Source organism: Schistocerca nitens, chromosome 8, assembly GCF_023898315.1.
Source record: "Schistocerca nitens isolate TAMUIC-IGC-003100 chromosome 8, iqSchNite1.1, whole genome shotgun sequence".
Lineage (NCBI taxonomy): Eukaryota > Metazoa > Arthropoda > Insecta > Orthoptera > Acrididae > Schistocerca > Schistocerca nitens.
Genome location: NC_064621.1, coordinates 366,457,542 through 366,477,299, shown reverse-complemented (window position 1 = coordinate 366,477,299; position 19,758 = coordinate 366,457,542). Strand labels below are relative to the sequence as shown.

At 41.0% G+C, this 19,758-nt stretch overlaps 1 protein-coding gene across 2 annotated transcripts in view; it reads left to right on the top strand.

Annotated features, from left to right (window-relative positions):
- The window catches only part of LOC126198601 (uncharacterized), a 197,731-nt gene that overhangs the window by 109,407 nt on the left and 68,566 nt on the right, over positions 1-19,758 (top strand). For both annotated transcript variants that reach the window (XM_049935051.1, XM_049935053.1), the window contains 2 exons: positions 11,304-11,681; positions 12,173-12,265. In XM_049935051.1, the coding sequence (XP_049791008.1) occupies positions 11,304-11,681; positions 12,173-12,265 (471 nt within the window). The remainder of the gene's footprint in view (positions 1-11,303; positions 11,682-12,172; positions 12,266-19,758) is intronic.

The following is a 19,758-nucleotide window of genomic DNA, read 5'->3' as shown; positions in this document are numbered from 1 at the left end:
CACCATGAACCGCGGTGTTGGCCGTCGAATGGCGCTAGCTGCGCAGCATTTGTGCACCGCCGCTGTCAGTGTCAGCCAGTTTGCCGTGGCATACGGAGCTCCATCGCAGTCTTTAACACTGGTAGCATGCCGCGACAGCATGGACGTGAACCGTATGTGCAGTTGACGGACTTTGAGCGAGGGCGTATAGTGGGCATGCGGGAGGCCGGGTGGACGTACCGCCGAATTGCTCAACACGTGGAGCGTGAGGTCTCCACAGTACATCGATGTTGTCGCCAGTGGTCGGCGGAAGGTGCACGTGCCCGTCGACCTGGGACCGGACCGCAGCGACGCACGGATGCACGCCAAGACCGTAGGATCCTACGCAGTGCCGTAGGGGACCGCACCGCCACTTCCCAGCAAATTAGGGACACTGTTGCTCCTGGGGTATCGGCGAGGACCATTCGCAACCGTCTCCATGAAGCTGGGCTACGGTCCCGCACACCGTTAGGCCGTCTTCCGCTCACGCCCCAACATCGTGCAGCCCGCCTCCAGTGGTGTCGCGACAGGCGTGAATGGAGGGACGAATGGAGACGTGTCGTCTTCAGCGATGAGAGTCGCTTCTGCCTTGGTGCCAATGATGGTCGTATGCGTGTTTGGCGCCGTGCAGGTGAGCGCCACAATCAGGACTGCATACAACCGAGGCACACAGGGCCAACACCCGGCATCATGGTGTGGGGAGCGATCTCCTACACTGGCCGTACACCACTGGTGATCGTCGAGGGGACACTGAATAGTGCACGGTACATTCAAACCGCCATCGAACCCATCGTTCTACCATTCCTAGACCGGCAAGGGAACTTGCTGTTCCAACAGGACAATGCACGTCCGCATGTATCCCGTGCCACCCAACGTGCTCTAGAAGGTGTAAGTCAACTACCCTGGCCAGCAAGATCTCCGGATCTGTCCCCCATTGAGCATGTTTGGGACTGGATGAAGCGTCGTCTCACGCGGTCTGCACGTCCAGCACGAACGCTGGTCCAACTGAGGTGCCAGGTGGAAATGGCATGGCAAGCCGTTCCACAGGACTACATCCAGCATCTCTACGATCGTCTCCATGGGAGAATAGCAGCCTGCATTGCTGCGAAAGGTGGATATACACTGTACTAGTGCCGACATTGTGCATGCTCTGTTGCCTGTGTCTATGTGCCTGTGGTTCTGTCAGTGTGATCATGTGATGTATCTGACCCCAGGAATGTGTCAATAAAGTTTCCCCTTCCTGGGACAATGAATTCACGGTGTTCTTATTTCAATTTCCAGGAGTGTATATCTCCCTTCCAAGCGGAACTGTCAAATGCTACACAGCTGATTAAACATTGGCTGCTACTTTTGATAGTATTCCTTCCTCACAGCTACTTTGAAAAAGAAAATATATTGACTGTGTAATATGTCTTATCGACATTTCACACGAAAAAACTTTCATCATCTCATTCACTCATGTTAACTTGTGTATTCTGGCACATTTTAAGACCAAATCTCAAAGACAGGAAATTTTTTTCTGAGAATTTCCTTGCTAGCCTGTAAGTTCTGTGTAAGAAAACCTGTGAAGTTCTCACACAATTGGAATTTCTTTGTATTGTTCATAACATGTTAGTAATGCTGGAAAATAACACATATATCCATATTGTCAATGCAGTATTTATTTTGTGCCCTTTCTTTCTTCGCGAGGGTAAATATTTGAATCACACTCCACTCAATTTTGTGTCCCTACTCCATTAGTTTACATGCCATCAACATAATTTAACGTTTTGCTGATGTGTCCAGCCGTCTTTTCTGTTAGTACTGTCACCAATTTCTCCTTCTCATTGTCTGTAAATTTAATTACATCAACAACAAACCAATGTGGCTGCCCACAAACACATTTTCTGGAATCACTGTCCACAAGTACACTGTGAAGAAATAATGTGCACTACTTTGAAGTGTAATGTGGTTGTATCTTGTCACATGACCAAGTTAGTTCCACTGCAAGCGAGTCTACAGTTCACTTTTTTGAGTAATCGGAAACAATTGGAAAAAATACCTTTGTGAACAAAACTAAAGAAACGTAAGTTGTCTAGATGTGGCATTTTGTCAATTAAGATAATAGATGGCACAGTAGCTCCATAACATGTATGTTATTGCAAGAGGACTTAAAAAAATAAGTTGCACATCATCATGACAGGCCAAGTAACTTTTATTAAATGCAGCATTTCTATTCAGAGTGACACAGATACATGACACCATTTTTCAACAGTCATTAAGTATCTGTAAACAGCGATCAGATCATTCTATCAGGTGTTAGTCCTCAACAATAGAAATCTGCTCTTTGCCTACAGAGAGATGTGGGAACTGTTGTGTGAACGTGGTCATTTCTGCAAATCAGTTCCTCAATTGCATGGATATTGTCATCCATGGTTTATGTCAATCTTCTTCCTTGCTGATCAGGGTCACGTATGTCTGTGCAGCACTGCTCAAATTTTTGACAGAATTTGCTATGGCTGGACATGACATTGCATTTGGTCCATATACCTCCAGAATTTCATGCCGAATCTGTGTTCAATTTAAACATTTTGCAACATGTTTTGTATTGTCCCACATATTTTAACTATGGAGTATATTTCTAGTTGCCACATCATTCCACCCCCACACTGCGATGCACCTGTTACCCGTACGGCAGCAGGACTTTGTCTGTAGGAAACCCAGAACACCACTTACTCTCTTATGATAATATGCCATTCTTATAGTGTAATGGTCTTAGTTATGTACAGCTTGTGTAACTTACTTTTTGAAGTCCCCTCATAACTAAGTTTTCCCAAGTGTAACACAATGCTATTTTAACACGATGGATGGCTTGAACACCACAGGGCTTAGCTACATGATGGTATTGGAGGTGACGTGCTGTTGCCGTCTCCTGTCCATCCAACTAATCGAGCCACTCATAGTGGGGATCTTTAGTTCAAGTAGACGCAATACCAGTGCGCATCTTGCCTTTTTTCACTTTAAAAATCATTCACTGAGGTGAAAAAAGATTCAATGGAACCTTGCATTGTGAACATAATTTGTTCCAGAATCGTCCTCATAGTGCGAAACACTCTTTAAACAAAACAATTTACCCCATATAAATGAATGTAAAATATGAGAATGTATTCCACGCAGAAAAAGTACTGAAAGTTTTATCTTATTCATGCCATTTATTCAAAGAAAATTACATGTCTAGTATTATGTACTTTATTAGTTACAATACATAACTAGTTCCTTTTTACTAAGAAGCTGTCTATAGTCATTTGTTTCTGCCGACACTGCAACACTTGGTGAAAATGTGATACAGCATTATTGTCAAATAAATTTGTAGCGCACGTAGCGACTGCTTTATTGAGGTGATGATTTTCAAGTGTACGATGCAATCGATTCCCATGCTTTCAGCATTTTAATGTGCCAGAAGATTTCCTCCTCCTCCTAAGAACTCCTCTCCACAACTTCCTTCTGTGAAACACACTACAACTCCATAAGCTCTTCGGTGGTCATTTCTTCGCTGTGACCTTCCATAATCTCATCAGTATCATCTTTATCCACTTCTAGTTCCATGCTCTTGGCCAAAGACACAATCTCATTGACTACAGGCTCTACAGGTACTGACTCAGATGCCTCAGTCACATTTGACAACACCCTCCAACCAAAGCTTTTTCCAAGCTGAAGTGAGAGTTCTCTTGGTGACCCCTTTCCATGCCTTTTCGATCATCAAGATGCAGGCAGTGATGTTGAAGTGATATTTCCAAAACTCTGAGAGTAAGATTGGTAGCTTCAGTCAAACTCAAAGCAATGCTCAACGAGTGCTTTCATGTAAATCTTCTTAAAGTTAGAAATAATCTGCTGGTCCATAGGCTCGAGTAATGGAGTGATGTTGGAAGGCGGAAATTGGATCTTGAGGAATTGAAACCATTCAAGGTGGTGGTATTGTAGGCCTGGAGAATACGCAGGAACATTGTCTGTAACAAACAAGACATGGAGTAGCAGATACATCTCAGGCAAATATGTTTTCACCGAAGGACCAAACACTGCATTGATCCAATCACAAAAAAGATCATATGTCACCCATGCATTGTCACTGGACCTCCAAATCACATTTAACCTGCTCTTCTGGACTTTACACATCTTGGAGGCTCGTGGAGTTTCGATGGTGAACAAGCGGTGGTTTAATTTTCAAATCACCGCTTCCATTGGCACATAATAGCAGCGTGAGATGGTCTTTCATTGGCTTGTGACTGGACAGTGCATTCTCTTCTTCTATTTTAAAGATATTCTTTGGCATCTTTTTCCAGAACAGATCCGTCTCGTCACTATGAAAAACCTGTTGTGACAGGTAACCCATGGCAAATAACTCTCAGAATCTGTGAACATCTTAAAGTTGCTGATGAAGTTCTCTTCTGCCTTTGTGTCAGAGCTGGCTGCTTCATCATGCCTCACAATGCTGTGGATGTCGGTTCATTCCTTAAACTTCACAAATCACCCACGACTTCCCTTAAACACATCGTCAGCTACCGATGATCGTGGCATCGTTGTAACAAGGTAAATGAAAATCATTCTCGCCTTCCCACAAATGATGTTCTCGTTAAGTGTCATCTTGCAATTGCTTTTTCTTTATCCATAGAATGAGCAAACTGTCGACATCGTCCAGAAAACAAAACCTTTGTTTAGATACTCTTGTCACTCCCTTTGAAGCACCTGGCTCTTTAATCTTCTTATTTTTATTGATGATAGTGCCAGTAGTTGATGTAGACTGAATGTACTTGTGTGCTAAATTAGCAATGCTCACTCCACTTTCACGTTTTTCAATGATTTTACATTTCATTTCTAAGGTCAATTTCTTTCTCTTATGGTCGCCTACTTTCAGCTTTATCTTTGGGGACATTTCTGTGAAGGTTATTAAAATTTGCACACAAAAAACACTGTTTGAACACAAGTTTAGAAAAAGCGTGTGATCACAAGCTGTAGTAAGGCAGTAGCAGAAAGGGCCTAAACCCAGACTGCAGTACATAATAAAGAAATACTGCTGCTGACAGTGAAAAGTGTTCATAATGTTGAACATCCCCCCTGCCGTGCCTGAACGGCTAGTGATGTCCAATGCATTGTCGTTACTCATTATGCAAAACATCACTCATTAAGCGAGTCATTTCTTTACAATTTATTTTGCTTGTTATGCAAATTGCTCATTGTGGGAGGTGCTTGGTAAGCGAGGTTCCACTGTATAAGCATCTAGCTGCTCATCCACAGTAATGCCCCTACCAACGAACCCAAGTAAATACATAATTATTGGGCAGAAAAAGGATCACATGTTTTGTTAATTTTGTGTATTTGCATGATAGGATATCAGATGTTTCCTCAATGTTCCCAAAAATTAATTTAACAGTGAAGGGATTCATTCCTGGATATTCAAAGGGAGGGTATACACAAAGGAAGTGCATGTACTGTTACCTAAAACTGAGTTTTTTAATTTAAAGAGATACTGTTTTAAGTAAAAGTTGGAAATTCTATTTTGCAAACAAAATAAATTCAATGAAGAGGGAGGAGGAGGAATAAGTATCATGTGTTGTAACATTTTACGAGCTACCCCTGGGACATACTAATGGTGAACACCTCAGGGCACTCGCTCGGTCTTGGCATGCTAGTTTGGTGAATCTTCAGACTCATTTATTCCCTATAATTGTAAACTGCAGACATTATTCAGCAACCATTATTTACCAACCACTATTTACCAAGGAAGTGGAACAGGGATCTTGACTGCTGTTATGGTGAAGTAATCCATAGTGAGCAATCTTTCGCATGTCGGCTTCTTATTGTATGGTAAAGGTGCTAAGTGAAGTGTGTGTCAGAATTGCTTCTTGTCAGCAGTATGGCTACTCATTCATTCAAGTGATGTTTAGCCACAGGTATTGATCAATAAAACTGTGTGTTATTTGATCAGAGGGATATATTGATGAACCAGTAACACAAACATCTGTCCTTAATCAGTGGAAAATCCAGGATGGAATATGACAGTATTATGAAAAGGATAGTTGCCACTCACCATGTAGTATAGATACTGAGTCACAGATAGGCACAACAAAAAGACTGTCACAGAGTAAGCTGTCGGCCAACAAGGCCTTCATCAGAAATAGAGTGCCTCCCCCCCCCCACACACACACACACGACCGCTGAGGCCAGACTGTGAGCAGCAGTGCATGATGGGAGAAGCAGCTGGGTAGTGGGGATAAGGGGGAGCCTGGGGTGGGAAAGGGGAGGGATAATAGGGAGACGATAAAGTGCTGCTTGTGTGAGTATACAGGGGCGAGGTGCAGAGAGGGTAGGGAGCAAGGTGCAATCGGGAGATTAGACGGGGGCAGGGGTTGGAGGTGGGGTGGGGTGGCCACGGAAAAGGAGAGAAGTAAAAAGAATGTGGGTGCGTTGGTGGAACAGAGGCCTGTGTAGTGCTGGAATGGGATCACAGAAGGGGCTAGACGGGTAAGGACAATGACTAACAAAGGTTGAGGCTAAGAGCGTTACGGGAACGTATATTGCAGGGAAGAGTTCCAACCTGTGCATTTCAGAAAAGCTGGCATTGGTAGGAAGATCCAGAAGGTACAGACAGCAGTCATTGAAATGAAGAATGTCGTGTTGGGTGGCATACTCAGCAACTGGGTGGTCTAGCTGTTTCTTGGCCACAGTAGTTTGGTGGCCATTCATGCAGAGGGACAGCTTGTTGGTTGTTGTACTCACGTTGAATGCACCACAGTGGCTGTAGCTTAGCTTGTAGATCACATGATTGGTTTCAAAAGTAGTCCTGCCATTGATGGGATAGATTATGCTTATGACTGGACTGGAGTAGTCGGCAGTGGGAGGATATATGTGTCAGGATTTGCATCTATGTCTCTTACTGGGATATGTGCTGTGAGGGAAGGGGTTGGGAGCGGGAGATGTGTAGGGATGAACAAGAATATTGTGTAGGTTTGAAGGGAAGCAAAATACAACTGTGGAAGGGGTGGGAAGGATAGTGGGTAGGACAGTACTCATTTCAGGGCATGATGAGAGTTAGTTGAAAACGTGGCAGAGAATGTGATTCCATTGCTCCTGTTCTGGGCGGTACTGAGTCACAAGGGAAATGCTCCTCTGTGGGCAGACATTGGCAATTTTGGAGGTGGTGGGTGTCTGGAGAGATAAGGCATGGGATATCTGCTTTTGTACAAGGTTGGAGAGACAATTGCAGTCGGTGAAGGCCTCAGTGAGATCCTTCGTATATTTTGAGGTAGACTGCTCTTTACTACAGATGTGACAACCATAGGTGACAAGGCTGTATGGGAGGGACATCTTAATATGGAGTGGGTGGCAGCCATTGAAATGGATGTATTACTGGTGCTTGGTACGTTTGATATGGACAGAGGTACTAATGTAGCGATCTTTGAAGTGCAGCATGGTGGCTTGTTGGATTGAGTAGGAACAGATGAAGCGAATGGGGAGAAGGTGTTGAGGTTCTAGAGGAATGTGGATAGGGTGTCCCCACCCTCAGTCCAGATCACAAATATGTCATCAATTCATCTGAACCACGCCAGGGATTTGGAATTCTGGGCAGTTAGGAAGGATTCCTCTAGATGGCCCATGAATAGGTTGGATGGTGCCATACATGTGCCCATTGCTGTACTCCAGATTTGTTGGTAAGTGATACCTTCAAAGGAGAAGTAATTGTCGGTGAAGGTGTATAGTTGGTCACAGCGACTAAGAAGGAAGTTGTAGGTTTGGAATCCACCGGGTGTTGGGAAAGGTTGTGTTCAGTGGCGGTAAGGCCATAGGCATTAGGGATGTTAGTGTAAAGGGAGGTGACAGGATACCACGTAAAGGAACAGGAACTATGGAGAGTCGGAGGAAATGATTGATATCTTTTATATAAGAAAGTGGTTGCAGGTAATAGGCCGAAGGTGTTGGTCTACAACGGCAAAATTTCTCTCAGTGGGGGCATAGTAACCAGCCACAAAGGAGCATCTTGGGTGGTGATCCACCCCTCCTGCCTCCAAATCACCCCGTTAACTTTCCAGAATTGCTAAACCTCAAACTTTGTCTCACCATCATTCTCCAAATCCCTGAACATGCAAACTAACTTTGCATCCATAGAAAGAACTGCAATCCACCACCTAAAAACTGATCCCAATGTCGTAATCCTACCTGCTGACAAAGGCTCCATCACTGTTGTTTTGAACCGCAAGGATTACCTGGCAGAAGGACTCTGCCAGCTGTCAGATTCATCTACCTGCAAACCCTCCCACAGTAACCCCATTCTAGAAGTCCAGCAAGATCTACAGACTCTCCTCAAATCCTTAGGCTCATCCCAGGACCACTCCCTGGAGTCTGGAGTCCATCTCTCTCCTTACCCCTACCAGTCCCGACTCCCCTACCTTCTACATGCTTCCCAAAGTCCATAAGTCCAAACACCCAGGGTGCCCCATTGTAGCCAGTTATTGCACCCCCACTGAGATAATCTCTGCTCTTGTAAACCAACACCTTAAGTCAGTTACCCGCAACTCACCATCCTACATAAAAGGTACCAATTATTTCCTCCACCGACTCTCCACAGTTCCTGTTCCTGTATCACATGGTGCCCTGCTTGTCACTGTTGATGCCATCTCCCTTTACACTAACATTCCTAATGCTCACGTTCATACCGCTGTTGAACAGTACCTTTCCCAGTGCCAATGTATTCCAAACCTACACCATCCTTCCTAAGCACCCACTATTATTTCTCCTTTGATGGCATCACCTACAAAGAAATTTGGGGTATGACTATGGGCACATGCATGGCACTATCCTGTGCCAACCCATTTATGAGCCATCTAGAGGAATCCTTCGTGAATACCCAGAATCACAAACCTCTCACTTGGTTCAGATTCATCGATGACATCTTCATCATCTGGATCAAGAGTGATGATGCTCTATCCACTTTTCTCCAGAACCTCAACACCTTTCGACACACTCACATGCAAATACCAGTATCAGTTGATGAGTTTACTATTTATTTCAACATTCTAGTTTTGGGTCCACAGATCTGCAAGCTAGCATCTGTATTTTTGTGAAATTCTTCATATTTGTGTGTTCTTCAATTCTTTATGTTACATAATTTATTTGCTACTTCCATTTCTGCTATTTGCATTAATAGTATTTAATTGTGTGATTCCAATATTTGACCTGACATTAGGGCAATTAACATAAAAGTGCCATCATGCCAACTCACAAGAGCTATATGCAGGCTTACTATTTTACTCACAGTAAGTTTTTTTAAACAGTAATACTTAATATGTATTTGATCTAAGATGGTGTGTTAAAATTTCATTTCACATAGGATCAGTTAAAAGTTTCTTTTATTCTGAAAAGAACACTTTCCAGACTTAATTCGTATAAAAAACATCTTATTTGTTTTGCTTTGGAAGCTGTGAAAGCAAAAAGCAGTTAAATAAGAATATTGATTTTTGAACACGAAAGCCCTTGAGATGATGTTATATTGCAAGTGTATGCCATTTCTTTCCTCATACTTGGCAACTGGTTCAATGTATAAGGCATAGAATAGTCATATATATTGACACAGGTATTGAATCGAGAACAGCTGTCAATATGATTAACTTTGAAGTAGATATCCTCAGTGTAGCACAGTAGCTTAAATCACTTAATAAAGGCAAGTCCTCCAGTCAAGATTGTATACCAATTGCACTTAGCAATTATATACAACCATTCGTTTGGTGAAAGATCCATAGCTAAGGATTAGAAAGTTGCACAGGTACACCAATAATTAGGAAAGGAAATAGGAGTAATCCACAGGATTACAAACTCATATTACTGATGTCGATTTGTAGTAGGGTTTTGGAACATATCATGTGGTCGAAAATTACAAATTATCTGGGTGAAAACAATCTGTTGACAAATTATCAACATGGATTTGGTAAATATCATTCTTCTGAAACACTACTAGCTCTTTATTCAAAGTAATGAGTGCTATCAACAGATAATCTCAAACTGATTCCATATTTCTAGATTTCCAGAAGGCTTTTGACACCATTCTTCTAAAGCAACTTCTAAGCAAATTGTGGGCCAACTGAGTATCAGTTCAATTATGCAACTGTATTTGCAATTTCCTGTCAGAAAAAAATCACATTTCATAGTAACTGTTGGAAAGTCATTTAGTAAAACAGAAGTGGTACCTGATGTTCCCCAAGGAAGTGTTGTATGCTCTCTGCTGTCTCTAATGTATATACACAGTTTAGGAGACAATCTGAGCAGGCCTCTTAGATTGTTTGCAGGTGATGCTGTCATTTACCATCACAGTTACTCATCAGAAGATCAAAACCAATTACAAAATTATTTATATGGGGTATGTATATGATGCAAAAAGGTGCCATTGACACTAAATAATAAAAAGGGTGAAGTCATCCACATGAGTACTACAAGGAATTCACTTTATTTTTTTGTTACATGACATCTTACACAAATCTAAAGGCTGTAAATTCAACTAGATACTCAAGGATTAAAATTTTGAATTACTTAAACTGGAACAGTCACGAACATAATATTGTGATGAAAGTGAACTGAAGACTGTCTTTTATTGACAGATCACTTTAAAGGCGCAAGAGATCTACTAAAGAGACTGCCTACACTATGCCATATTTCCTCTTGTGGAGTATTGTGTGGTATGTGATCCGCATAAGGTAGTATTGAGAGAGACCATTAGAAGAGTACACAGAAGGGGAGCTCATATTCTATTATTGCAAAATAGGGAGTGTGTGTCACTGATATAATACACAAGTTGGGGTGGCTATCATTAAAACAAAGGCAGTTTTTGCTGTGGCAGGATCTTTCCCTGAAATTTCAGTCACCAGCTTTCTCCACCGAATGTAAAAATATTTTGTTAGCTCCCACCTACACAGGGAGAAGTGAGCTTCATTATAAAATAAACACAGCTCGCACAGAAAGATTTAAGTGTTGGTTTTTGCCGTGTGCTGTTAGAGTGGCATGCTAGAAAAATAGCTTGAACATCGTTTTATGAACCATTTGCAAGGCCCTTAACTGTGAACTGCAGGGCAGTCATATAGATGAAGAGTAATGTGGAAAAAGAGTTCAAATAGCATTTTGCATAATCACTGTAGGATCAATGAGAAATCAGACCTCAACATATCGGATTACCACCCCCCCCCCCCCCACCCCCACCCTGTAAACCTTTCATCTATAATGGCTTATTTTCCACTCATTAACTTCCATAAATTTTATTGTTAAAGGTGTTGTGGATGCTGATGCTAACAGTGGTTGCCCACTTCAAGCTGCAACTAAGCTGGTTCCTGTACCAGAATCTCTGATGAGCCCAGACTATCGACCTGTGACTGCAGCAATACTTGGTCGGCCACATAGAGTTCGACCCCCTGGAGGGAAAGGATCTCCAGAACGTTGTCAGAGTGCGCACTCTAGCCCAAGAGCAAGACCGCGAAGGGGCGGTGCTGGAAGTGGGCGGCATGGTTCACCACGTCGCATTCGTGTTAGCAATAGTAGCGATGATGATAGTGAAATGTCTGCATCCAAACTAGAAACAATAAGACACAGAGCACAAGAGCGCTGGCAAAGAAAAGACGCTGTGCCTCCAGCAGATCTCTCAGCTACTGGTAATTAATGGTCATATAATCTCTCTCTCTCTCTCTCTCATTTTTTCTCCTTTGTCCTTGTCATCCGCATCCAAACTCTCTGCCTGTTCCCTGCTTCCCCTGCTTCATGTGCTGCCTGCATGCCGCCTCTCCCTCCCTCCCCCCCCCCTCCTCCACTGCTCTGTCCCACTCTCCTCTCTCCCCCATCTTCACACTTTCACCTCTACCTTCCCATTCTCTCTCTTCCCTCTCTCCCTCACTGTCTTTTCCCTTTTCCCTCGCTCCCTCCCTTCCTCCTTCCCTGTCCCTCACTCCCTTCTCTCCATTCTCCCCCTACTCACCCTTTCCCCATAACTCACCCTCCACCCACATCCTCCCTCTGTCCCAAATCATCCCTGCCTCCCCCCCCCCCCCTCTGCCATTCCTCCTTCCTTGTCTCCCCCCTCTTTGTGTGGTTTTTTAATAATATGCTGTATTGGTAACACTCTTTTTGATTTGCATATCCATTTTAGGTCCAGCAACTGAATGCACCCAGTGGAAGAACACCAATGGGGTACAGTCAAACACAGAAGTCAGTCAAGGAATGACAGTTGACATCCAACAGGGTAAGCAAGACATCTCAATACTCCATAATTTATAGTAATACACAAACATGTTTCATTATTATTCTGTGGTTAGTTTCAGCTCTGTATACAGTGTGTGTGAACTCAGTGAAAAAGGAAAATGCAAAAATGTAATTTCGCTCATGCCTTAATTTTTAGCACTAAGAAGAAACCAAGCTTATGGAATCTAGATCATAGCATTTTGTAAATGAATATCCCATAAATGTGTCCTCATGAAAGAAATTCTTTCTTGTGTGGGAAGAAACTGAATCTCTCTTGTGTACTTAATTAGAATCATATAACTGGCAAGACATGCACAAGATTTGCATGATCGAAAGTCAACAGAAGGGTTAATCGAAAGTCAACAGAAGGGTGTTTCTGATTGTAATATTTAACATATTTTGACACAGGTACACATTTATTTATTTTGTGAGACAAACAGGCTTTGCTGAAAGTTATGCAGTGATTAAAGTTGTTTGGCTTTCTTGTTTTGATATGTTACATAACTTCTTAATCTCATTCTTCTCTGTTTCACCACTAACAGTTATCATTACAAACAGCACTTATGTTTTTGTTTCCAGCATCAAATTATTTGCTGACATTAGCCACAATTTTTTCTACCTTTTTATTACTTATGTTATTGTAACTGTGATTGGGAAATAGCTCTGAAATCTGTGATGCGGTAGATAAATTAAATGAATGAAAGTTGTCCCACAGGAACAGATATTTAGCTGTTAAAAACTAAATCCATTTTAATTATTATATACAATATCCCATCAAACTTCTTATTATGGATAACATTCCACTTTCTTTGTTGGCACAGTTATTCAGCAAAACATTAAGCATTATTTGCTACTGTAATTGATAAGAATTCTGACATTTCACAAATTGAAAAATGCTGTTGCTTTTGTCTCTATACCTATGATCAGTGATGACAGTTTTGTTTAACATTGAACCCAACAGTCTCATACTTAAGGTTTGCCTTGTGCTCTACGGCGGAAGTTTTCAAACTCATGAAAGATTATCAAGGAGCACGTATGAGGTATTCATATAACTGAGAATTGTATTTCTCCCTGAATTCATAACATATATTTAAAAATCACTATAATACTCAGAACAAAATGAACATTAATTTGAACCAACATTATGGATTACCCGAGATCCATAAGAACAACGTTCCACTGAGACCGATCGTTAGCACTCCTGTCTCACCGGCGCATGAACAGGCAAAACACTTGGCCTCCATGCTCCAGCCACATGTGGGGAAGACCTACACATACATAAAGGACTTAGGACATTTCATTGAGAACCTGAAGAAACTGAAACTTGCACCAAACGACATCCTGGTCAGCTTTGATGTTGTTTCGTTGTTTACGAAAGTGCCACTCAGTGACGCTCTGGAGCACATCGGTTCCATTTTCCCGCAAGGCATCATAAAGCTCTTCCATGCATGTCTCACCAAGAGCTATTTCACGTGGAATTGCGATGTCTATGAACAGCTGGAAGGCGCCGCCATGGGTAGTCCTCTTAGTCCAGTGGTGGCCAACTTCTTCATGGAACAATTCAAAGCACAGTCACTGCACTTGATGACTTGCAATTCTAAGGTGTGGTACAGTTACGTCAATGATACTTTCGTGGTGTGGAGCCATGGTGAAGAACAGCTCGGTGACTTCCTAAGACACTTGAACAGCCTCCATGCCAACATAACATTTACCATGGAAGTAGAAAACGACAAGAAACTGCCATTTCTAGATGTGCTGGTCACAAGGGACGGTGAAAACCTGGGGCACAGCGTGTATTGAAAACTGATACACATGGACTGATACCTGCACAAACTATCAAACCGCCACCCGAGCCAGAAAAAGAGGCATGATTAGTACGCTCGTAACAGAGCAGGACGAACATGTGAGCCACAGCACCTCAAACGAGAAATGCAACACCTGGAAAGTGTTCTGAGGAACAATGGGTACTACACAAATTATATTAGAAGTGAAACAGAGCCAAACACTCGAGCGAAGTAAGGAATCGGAAAAAGAAATGTCGGGTATGGCCTCTCTGCCATACATTCCCAGAGTGACGGACAGAATCAACCATATATTGTGCAAACATGGCGTGATGACGATGTTCAAAGCGACAAGGAAGTTCAAAGAGTGTCTTAGTTTGGCGAAGGAGAAAAGGGACCCACTTGCAATGTCGGGAATATACCATATACCATGCACATGCGGAAAAGTTTATATGTCGGAATGACTGGACGATCAATTAACACCGGGATCAAAGAACATAAGCGACATTGCAGGTTGGGGCAGGTGGGGAAATCGACCGTGGCAGAGCAAGCACTGAAGTGAGACCGACCAAATAATAAAATTCGCCGACACGGAATTTCTGGCTGTAGAGAAGCACTATCACACGTGCTTGTTCAGAGAAGCTGTAGAAATACAAAAACGCACGAACAGTTTCAACAAGAAAGAGGAAAGCCTTAAGGTAAACACATCCTGGCTTCCCGTACTGAAGCGAACGACCGTCGCAGGTAGCAAGAGGAGAACCACACCGGAAATGACTGCGGAGAAGCCTTCGGACGTTGACATGCCAGGTACATATAGTCTGTGGCCATGAGCTCGGCTCCAGTTCATCACCAGCAATGGAGGGTGAAGCTTTGACAATGCCAGCCACTCGTGCTGGCGAAATGTCAGTAAAATCATTAGATGAACATCGGCTGAAGAACCCGAGACAGAAGCCAATAGGCAGTTTGTCAACAAGTGGCCACGAAAGCCTTAACAATTTTGTATCTCTCAACACTTAGATACTCAACAGAAATTGGGTCCAACTATGATTCAGCTAACGAAAAAACATACACACTGCTTATACATAATTTTGTTTACATTTTAAATGTATAAATTGCCACACTAACAAGCAACTAGAAATATCTGCTATTGTTTCAATATATACGTTATCTTTCCACTTGGCAATTCTTCTTTGGTACTGTCCAGTGACTTAGTCATTGTTAAAAAAAAAATTGTCTGAAATCAAATATGTGCTTAAACACCATACATATTACTGCACACTACATTTTTAACAGTGTGGTTTTGTTTAAAGGAGAGACAAGAGTTAACCTTTTTGGGGGCATACCTTTTCTTTTAGGTCACTATGAGGCATTCCAAGGTATTTTCTTTGCAGATAATGTTAAAGTGAGTGTAGACAATTAGTTACACCAAGTGGTAATAATAATAATAATGGAAGTTAAAATGTTGATTAAACAGAATTATGTGAGTAATGTTACCCTTATTAACATAGTGAGAAGTACATTATACATAAATGTTCGTGTCACATGGGAACAAGAAGTATAATCGTCATTGTTGGACAACATATGTGTTAATTTTATATGAAGAATTCCTGAAGCTGCCATTAGGAAGTACTTCCGCCATTCTTAATGCAACCAGTGAGAATATTTTGATTTTCTAGATTAGTACAGCAAAGATTCTAGATAGGTGAGATCTTGTGCTGCAGTTATGATGAGATGTTAAATATGTGATATACCATGCAAGCCCTCCAAAATGAAGAATCTGAAACTCTTGTAGTCAAATAGATGTCAAGTCAAGTGCTACTTGTTTAGTAATTAAACAGAACAATAATGAAGCTGTCTTTCAAAACATTTAAAGGAATCCCCTCGAAGAATCCACAGAAAGTCATTGATTACTGTGGAAATGAAGATACCTTGAAAATGTTCTATGATTCCCTAGCAGCTGAAAAATGAAATATGGTACACAAAGCAAATGATACAGACAAAAAAATGGAATTTTTCTTAAATAGGTTGCTGTATCAGTCCAATGTTGCTTTTACTATCAGATTAAAACATATTAAATCAAAAGAACCCAAAAAGAAGCCTTGGATAACAACTGGCATAAGGATTTCCTGCAGAAGGAAGAGAGACCTGCTGAAGTACTTAAAAATGACAGCCCCACCCTCTCCCAAGAGAGAGATATATCAAGCAATATGTCAAAATCCTTTAAATAGTTGTAGCACAAGCCAAATGAATGGCAAATGACAACTGTGTGGCAACATCCTCAGACAGAGCCAAGGCAGTGTTCACTATCATAAGAAATTAAACAAATCAACTGCCTTTGAACATGAAAATACAACACTGACCAAAAATAATTCCAGAGTTGCTAATCCACAAGAAGTTGCAATTATTTTCAACTATTACTACAGACGTATTGTAAAGCAGTTACTACAAAGTATGAACAGGCCCACACCCACACCCAATAGACAAAATATACTAAAAAGTCCATAGACTCTATATTCTTCTGGGAAACTACTACTGTCAAAATTACATGAATCAAAAAGAGCCTTAAAAACAATCTATCATGTGGAATTGATAACATTCCAGATTTCCTCTTATAGAACTTCACAAATAAAATAGATGCTCCCACCCCCACCCCCCCACCCCCTCTGTAATGTGTACAACTCATCGCTGATGACAGATACATTTCCTGATAGTGTGAAAGTGGCAGACATTATCCCAGTCATTAAGAAAGATGAGAAAAATAATGTGGGGAAAATACAGACGTATATCATTGATACTTGTGTTTGGTAAACTTCGGGAGAAACTAATCTATCAAAGATTAACAAACTTTCTGTAAAATAATGAAATCCTCACAGATGCCCAGTGTGGCTTCAGGAAAAATAAATCCACAACAACAGGTATGAATACATACACTCCACCCTAGACACTCTAGACAAAACGAAAAGCAATTGGGATCTTCGTAGATTTGTCAAAGGGATTTGATGTCATAGATCACAATATTCTACTTTTCAAACTACCATCATGTGGCATCATAGGCATTCCTTTGAATTGGTTCAGTTCATATATCTCAAACAGGAAACAAAGAGTACCAGTAACAAACAGTGATCATGGATATATTGAAACTACACAATGACTATGTCGCGAAAGGTGTTCCACTAGGTTCAGTACTTGGACCAATTCTGTTACTTCTTTACATTAAGGACTTACCATTGAATGTAAGTACCACTACCAGTACACTCTTTGCAGATGACACCAGTATCCCCCTTACCAGTAGAAATGACCATGAGCTGCAAGAGGCCGTAACTTAAAATGCAGATGAGCTGGGCGATTGGTTTGACAGAAGTAATCTGATAGTCAGTACAAAGAAAACCACCTTTCTAAACTTCCAACTAAGAAACACAAAACTTATACTTCACATGGAATGCATGGTTCTGTTATATCCCCCACAACAGAGAAAAAAAGTTTTTTGGCCTTTAGATTCAGGACAATTTAAAGTGGGAAACACATCAGCAAAACAAATAATAAACTGAAATAAGTGTGCTATTCCTACATATCCTCATACACTGCACAAGTACAGAGACTGTCTGCACTGCTTGCTATGCACAATTTCATAGTGTAAAATGGTATGGTATCGTATTCTGGAGACACTCTGCACACAGAAAAGACATTCTCCTCACCCAGAAGAGCGCTGTGTGAATAACGAACAGGGCAAAGCCAACTGACAGCTGCAGACCTCTCTTCCAAAGTTCACTCATTCTTTCTCTTGGTAGTCTCTATATATTAGAAACATGTAAGTTAGTAAGAAGTACAAAATTAAAAAAAACTCCATGTTCAAAATATGTGTACTTCCACCTTCAAAAACTCACCATTTAACCAAGGCATCCAACTGTACAACAGTCGGCCGCCAGAAATGAGGCACAGGAAGTTTCTGCCTTTGTTTAATAAGACTCTGAAAACCCCCCTGCTAGATCATTGCTTTTACACAGCATCTGAAATTTTGTACAAGAAGTAAATGTTAATGAAAAGTATATGCAAAATATTTTTGTGTTTATACTATCTAAAAATATGCAACATGTATGCTGTACTTTAATTATGCCAACAAGGCATGTGTTTTGTATATATGTGAGAAAGAAATGGAAAAAAATAATTAGTAACTTTGTAAAATCCCCGTGTGTATGAGATGTGTTGTCCCCTTCAAAGTAATACCCCCTCAGATAGAATACACTTGTGCCAACACTTCTTCCAATCCTCAAAGCACTTCTCATAAGCAATTTTTGGTACTCTCATAAGCAATTTTTGGTACTTCCAGCAGTGCAGCTTTTATTTCCTCAGTCATTCTCTTCAGTTTTGGGAACAGGAAAATGTCGCAGGGTGCCAAATCCAGTGAATATGCTGACTAAGGTATGATTGTTGCATTATTTTTGGCCGAAAAATCTCTCACAAGCAACGATGAATGAGAAGGTGCATTGTCATGATGCAAAAGCCATGAATTGTTTTTTTCACAATTCCGGACTTTTTTTGCATATTGCTTCTCACAAATGGCGCATAACATCAAGGTAATAATCCTTATTGACTGTACAACCTTGAGGCAAAAATTCATGATCCACTAGACCGCAGTAATTGAAAACTTTGACATGTGATCGAACTTGACGTTCTTTTTTCAGTCGTGGCTCTCAGAGATGCTTCCATTGCTTCCATTCGATGTCGTAACTGTAAAACCCTGTTTTGTCATCAGTTATGACCCTTTTGAGCAAATCAGGATCGCCATTGACATCATTCAAGAGCTCCTGAGTGATGCTCATGTGACAGTTCTGCTGATCAAAATTGAGAAGTTTTGGAGCAAACTTCACTGACACACGTCTCATGTCCAAAACATCTGAAAAAATTGCATGACATGAACGGACCAATATGTCAACATCCTCAGCAACTTCTCTTATGGTAATTCAACAATTTTCCAAAACAATTTTCTTCACAGCTTCAATGTTATTATCTGTTGTTGATATGCTGGAGTGTCCAGAGCAAGGTTCGTCATTGGCATCTTCTCAGCCATGTTGGAAGAGCTTTTACCACTTGTAAACATTTTTTTTTACTTACAGCAGACTCACGATATGCCACTGTCAAAGTTTCAAGTGTTTTAGAGTAATTGATTCAATTTTTCACGCAAAATTTGATGCAAGTTCTTTGCTCCATTTTTTATAATAATCAAAAATCGCCGAGCACACCAAAACACGTCTAACCTTTCTATCTATCAAAAACAAACGAAGTATGCTGTGCACTTGAAACTGTAAACATATGTTCAGAACATGTGTACCAACAGAACAAAAAAAATCGATAATCGAATGTACATTAGCTGCGCAATTTGAAAAGTCAACTTACTTTTTGAACAGCTCTCACACATTCCAATCACTTCACTTCATGTTGTCAAACCATCACAGATGCTACGAATTGTCCAATAACAAATGTATGTGTGCATCTCCATGTGCATGTCCTATAAAAAATGATTCAAAGGACAAATAAATAAGTAAGTAAATATAAGAATGATATGTTAAATCAAAAACATTGACAACTCCACTCAGTTAAATCTTGACAAACAAGTCTTCAAAATATTGAGCAAAATAATTAAGAAATCTAAAATAGTTTGTTTCAGATCGAAATCAACAAAATGTGTGCTAAAATCAACACAGTTTGTAATATA